A 5,000-nucleotide genomic window follows, 5' to 3' on the forward strand; every position below is an offset into this window, starting at 1 on the left:
TCATCATACCCCTTCAGCTCTCGATATGGGCTCCTGAGGTACGAGTATAATTCATGGCAAAAATGCTCTGCTCCATTAGGGAACTCGATGGTATCCATAAAGTCGGATAATAGTCTGACGATTGCTTCCGAGCGGATATCTATTGCCCGCAACAACGAAACGATGTAAGTCGTAAGGAACTCTACATCAAGAGATGGCCAGATGTGTAACTCTCGCCGAATAAATGCAGAGGCGCCTTGGACAAGTTCGGGATCAGAGGCAATCTGCCTAGGGGTGGGGTTTGCTCGAAAGCGAGTATGGCGGTTGGAGGCGATATGCTATAGAACTTGTCAGACACATTATAAGCCAGTGGGCAGAGCATTCATAACGTGCCTTAGCAAATAAACCGTGCTTGTACAATTCCCTTCGACGGTTGACTTGGATATCCAACTCATCAGGATCCACTTTCTCCCTCTTTCCCCACCTCGGACGTTCCTCTTGTCTCGTTGGAAGCCTCTCTCTTGAAGGGCCAGGGCGAGCAAGATGGGGTGATAGTTTAGAAGGTAGAGGAGGGAGATAAAACTGTGGCTCGTTGTTAGTAATAGACCTTGTATAGAAATACTCAATTACTCACCTTTGTAGGCACCTCCTCGTCAAGATTATGCAAAAGAAATGGTGCCATTGCCCCAGCGCAAAGAGGACATTTTCGGCTTTGGTTCGACCAGATGCTTATGCATTCAAACTAATAAGGATGATTAGCTCTGTTCCCGCCAACGCAGTCGCATAGACTTACGCAGAACTCGTGACCGCATACGCCGACAATGGTCCTATCTCTTAATCCCATCAAACAGATGATACACCTCTCCTCATCGCCGTCATCACCGTCACCCACCTGTGTTTCTTTCCCCATCACATCCATCTCGCTCCCGTCCTGATCTTCGCGACGTTTACCCTTCTCCCGCTCCCGCGCTTCTCTTTTCTTAAAAGATCGGTAGTAACTTTCGTCGAGAGGCTCGTTAGGATGGGCATTGATCTCATGTTCCCAATCCATCTTCCTTCGAGTGGTAGACAATCTCTCAGATTGGAATTTTGGCTGTTGGTCGGATCGAGATGGAGAGTGGGCGATGCTGCTGGCGTGAGACAGTATGAAGTCTTCGGCCTCGTCGACTGGCGAGTCCCGCCATCAGCTCGGAGGATTTTTCAAGGCAAGCATTCAGATTACGCACGATATATGTTATCCTCTACAGCCGCTTTCCGCGGCATAGTTGTATGATAAAGTAGAATAACGAAGAAAGATGAAAGATATCAAACTGAAAGATGTTGAAATGCCTGAAGACCTCCTCAGCTCGATTCGGACGGATGTGTTTTGGACGAATCGTCAAGTCCGTCGGCGCTTTGCCTCCACTTTAGAGGTCCACCGCCCGTCACCCCCCGCCGCCCAATGATATGTAGGATAAGTACGTGGGCTCGACCACAAAACTAAGGACTCAGCAGAGTCGGCATCATCTTATTCCAGATATGTGGGTGTAAATACTTAGAAAGATGGTAGAACAAAGAGGGCACATCCATGGCGAAGCCTTTGTATAAGTACGACCAAAGTGCTGTTTCGTGGCATCCGTCAGGCCCTATTTGCATCGATATCTACTTCTTCGTTCTTATTATTTCCCACTCCTCTCTTTGTTATTCTTCTTTTCCACATGAAACATTTGGATGATCTTGAAATATGAACATGAGTCTTGCATCTACAACTTTATTGAGACAGGTCACTATTGGGGTAGAAAGCCACAGTCATCAGAAGACAGAACATGAAACATATAATAGCCCAAGTGATCCTCGACATACGGCTAGCTTTTCTCAATCGTTGAGTCATTACTCGATCTGAACAAGGTCCTCGTGGAATCTGAGCCATGAAACTCAGATTTTCATTTAACAAGGATCCATCTGAAGCTCACTTGGTCTCGAAAGGTCCGTTTGTCTGTTTTCGGCTTAAAGATCTTGGACTGGAGGGTTTATTCTCAGGTTTTGCATCGTTTCGGTAGGACACCATTTTTCCAAGACCACACAACTTGGTGGAACTTGATTTTTCAACTCTAGCAGCATGCTTCTCCCCCTATTAGCCATAATTATCGGCCCAGTACAGTAAACGTATATCGCCTCCAATACCTATGGGGTGAAAAAAATCTTTTCGACATTAGGGAAGACGTAACAATATGGTATGTCGAATCCCCTTGCGGCCACATCGGGCAAGGTGCTCAGCAACATCCACATCGCCTGGGTACTGACAATCTTTAGATCCTTGACAAATCTCAAATTATCTATCTTCCGGCGTTTACCAGTACTTCGGCTGAGGCCCCGGAGGAACTTTTCGCTAACTTTGACTTGACGGTAAAGGCGAGGGATTACTAGACGGTATACATCTGCTGACAATGTGAGAGTCTTAAGGGGTATCAAATTGACGATTTAATAAAGAATAAGGTCGTGGATCGGGAATAGCGTTTCCAATCCTGGTAAAAATGGCCCTTCTTCATCCTCTTCCTCCTCTTCATCTTCCAAGGGTTCTGGTTCACAAGGTTGATCAATATGAGTGGTGGAATAATTTGGAGGGAAAATCAGCTTGCTAGTCATGATGCCGTTATGTGGTCGGGCGGTTATTTGATCACTATCAGGAAAAGATCTAGGAAAAGAGGAACCTGTTGTTGTTGATCGTTTTGCGTTCCTGCAAGGCTTCCTATATAGGTGAATCCAGGTGGCTACTTGAAACAAGAATTGCTTGAAAGGTTAGGATTGGACCAAAGTATTACCAGGTTTTTTTTACCATACATAGATATATATATGAAATTCCGGGAAGTGCGGAAAGAAGAGAGGTAAGCGCCTATGGCGGGCGGAAATGCTGCATCCATCAACTTCTTGCTTTCCACCCGTCCCTCGACGCCACTGTCCCCTTAATCGCGTTGCGTCATATAAATATAGCTCTAAATATATGTATATCAAAAGGAGAATTGCCACATAACACTATGAAAAGCTCTAATGTCTTCTTCTCGTTTATTGACACCCTAGGTAGGATATCTTTACCAGTTTATTAGTAGCTAAGTAATGCAACGGGCAAGATAGTGGTTCTACCTCGATTATTCCCCTTGCCGCTCCTCCTCCTTTGTTTTCTGCTGCCGTCGTTGTTGTCATCTCTTATTTCTTTTCCATACGAAGCGCCAGCATATTATGCAAGTTATTTTTCGACACTTTCAGAGGTACATATAGAATCCTTCCAAATCTCAACAGTATATCCCACTCACAACCAGGTACCACATCTCAACCGTTTTCCTCTTTGCTTACTAGCATGCATAATGTTGCAGTGATCCCAAAAGAAGGTAATTAATGTATTGAAATGTATTGTACTCGAGAGAAGGAGTTGCCTGTACGCGATTGTTTTTTCTCTTTTTACTGCTGCTTGGGCTTGATGTTGGGGTAGACTTTACCGGGATTCATCAAATTGAACGGGTCGACTTTAAGGAGTGGGGACCAAACGATCAGCACAAAAACATTTCATTTTCATCGCAAAGGGCGACATAGCCAAGTAAAGGAGAGGGAAGACAAGGAGTGAAATCGTCAACTCACCGGTCCTCTTTATAGTCTCCATCAAATTAACAGTACCATTCCCCAACTCCAATGGCAGATAATCGATTTTACCCAATCCCACACCATGTTCGCCGGAACATGTCCCACCTAGACGGATAGCGCGCTCGACCATTTCGTGGACTGCGACCTCGACTCGGTGGAGTTCAGCTTCGTCTCGGAAAAGGGCGAGGGAGTGTACATTGCCGTCACCTACGTGACTATTGTAGGGGGAGAGAACGTTATGTTAGCTTGGCCAAAAAGAGGGGATGGAAAAGAGATGAGGGGGCATACCCAAAATGGCATGCCACGAGACCGCGTTTCTCAAAGTCTTCTGAAGTCTCTCGTACGAGAGTCGGTAACTTAGAGATCGGCACACTAGATGACGCAGGCAAAGGCAGTTCATATATCAGCAAAAACTCACCCGGAAATAATAATAATACGAAAGTCAGAGAGAAGAGAAAGATTTTAACTCACCAAACATCAGTCGTCCAAACCTTCGAGTCCTCAAGCAGCCCCAGAACACTCCACAGTGCAGTTTTACGTCCTTGCCAGAGGGCGTCGGCCTCAGCGTCGGATGCTGAGAACTCAAAGTTCTTTCCACCGTGCTTGGCGACAAGAGCTTTGACTCCTTGGGAGACTTCAGCCATAGAGTGGTCCGATCTTAAATTAAATGATAGTTTATCATTAGCCAAGGGCACATTAAGAGAAGACGGAATAACTCGGATGGTCAATAGCGTACCCCTGGAACTTGAAGAATAAAGAGTCGACAGGCTTGTACTGTCTTCCCGCCAGTCCACCCTTATTGATCGCTTCCATCGTTCTCGCATCCATATACTCTACACATTGTACGGGGTATCCGGCATTCACAACCTCAGTCGCAGCCCGGACAGCTTCCTCCACACCGTCAAAAGTGACGACTGCACATTTGGTAGGCAGGAGAGGCGCGAGACGGAGTGTGGCTTCAGTGACGATACCGAGTGTACCTTCAGCTCCTATGAAGAGTTTTGTGGCATCCCAGCCGGCAGCGGATTTACGCGCGTGGGAACGGGTTTTGATGATTTCCCCAGTGGGAAGGACAACGGTGAGGTTCAAGAACCATTCAGCTTTGGCGGTACCGTACCGGACAGCGTTGGTACCACTACATCCCGTACCGGCCATACCACCGATAGTAGCTCCAGGTCCGGGATCGAGAGGGAAGAATAATGGGACGCCCTTTTCTTTCAGATATGCATTGAGGTCTTCCCATTTCACACCGGCTTGCACTCTGGCTTCACCGTCAAGCTCGGAAACCTCCAGGATCTTGTCCATCGCAGAAACGTCCAATGAGATACCACCATAAGGACTGCTGAAGTGGCCTTCAAGAGAAGTTCCACCTGAGAAGGGGGTGATAGGGACCTTATACTTGTTGG

General features: G+C 46.7%; 2 protein-coding genes; both read right to left on the minus strand.

Moving 5' to 3' along the window:
- The window catches only part of CNAG_01483 (hypothetical protein), a 3,259-nt gene extending 1,900 nt beyond the window's left edge, over positions 1 to 1,359 (minus strand). Inside the window, exons 1-5 of the mRNA XM_012196949.1 lie at positions 1,206 to 1,359; positions 773 to 1,146; positions 614 to 721; positions 373 to 561; positions 1 to 317 (exon numbers count right to left, since the gene is read on the minus strand). The exon at positions 1 to 317 is cut by the window's left edge and continues 10 nt beyond it. Coding sequence (XP_012052339.1) covers positions 1 to 317; positions 373 to 561; positions 614 to 721; positions 773 to 1,146; positions 1,206 to 1,242 — 1,025 coding nt within the window. The 5' untranslated portion in view covers positions 1,243 to 1,359. The remainder of the gene's footprint in view (positions 318 to 372; positions 562 to 613; positions 722 to 772; positions 1,147 to 1,205) is intronic.
- Positions 1,360 to 2,879: 1,520 nt separating this feature from the next.
- The window catches only part of CNAG_01485 (D-lactate dehydrogenase (cytochrome)), a 2,711-nt gene continuing 590 nt past the window's right edge, over positions 2,880 to 5,000 (minus strand). The window contains exons 1-5 of the mRNA XM_012197162.1: positions 4,331 to 5,000; positions 4,066 to 4,251; positions 3,883 to 3,966; positions 3,592 to 3,809; positions 2,880 to 3,479 (exon numbers count right to left, since the gene is read on the minus strand). The exon at positions 4,331 to 5,000 is cut by the window's right edge and continues 590 nt beyond it. Coding sequence (XP_012052552.1) covers positions 3,415 to 3,479; positions 3,592 to 3,809; positions 3,883 to 3,966; positions 4,066 to 4,251; positions 4,331 to 5,000 — 1,223 coding nt within the window. The 3' untranslated portion in view covers positions 2,880 to 3,414.

The sequence above is a fragment of the Cryptococcus neoformans genome, chromosome 11 (genome assembly GCF_000149245.1).
Source record: "Cryptococcus neoformans var. grubii H99 chromosome 11, complete sequence".
Taxonomy (NCBI): Eukaryota; Fungi; Basidiomycota; class Tremellomycetes; order Tremellales; family Cryptococcaceae; genus Cryptococcus; species Cryptococcus neoformans.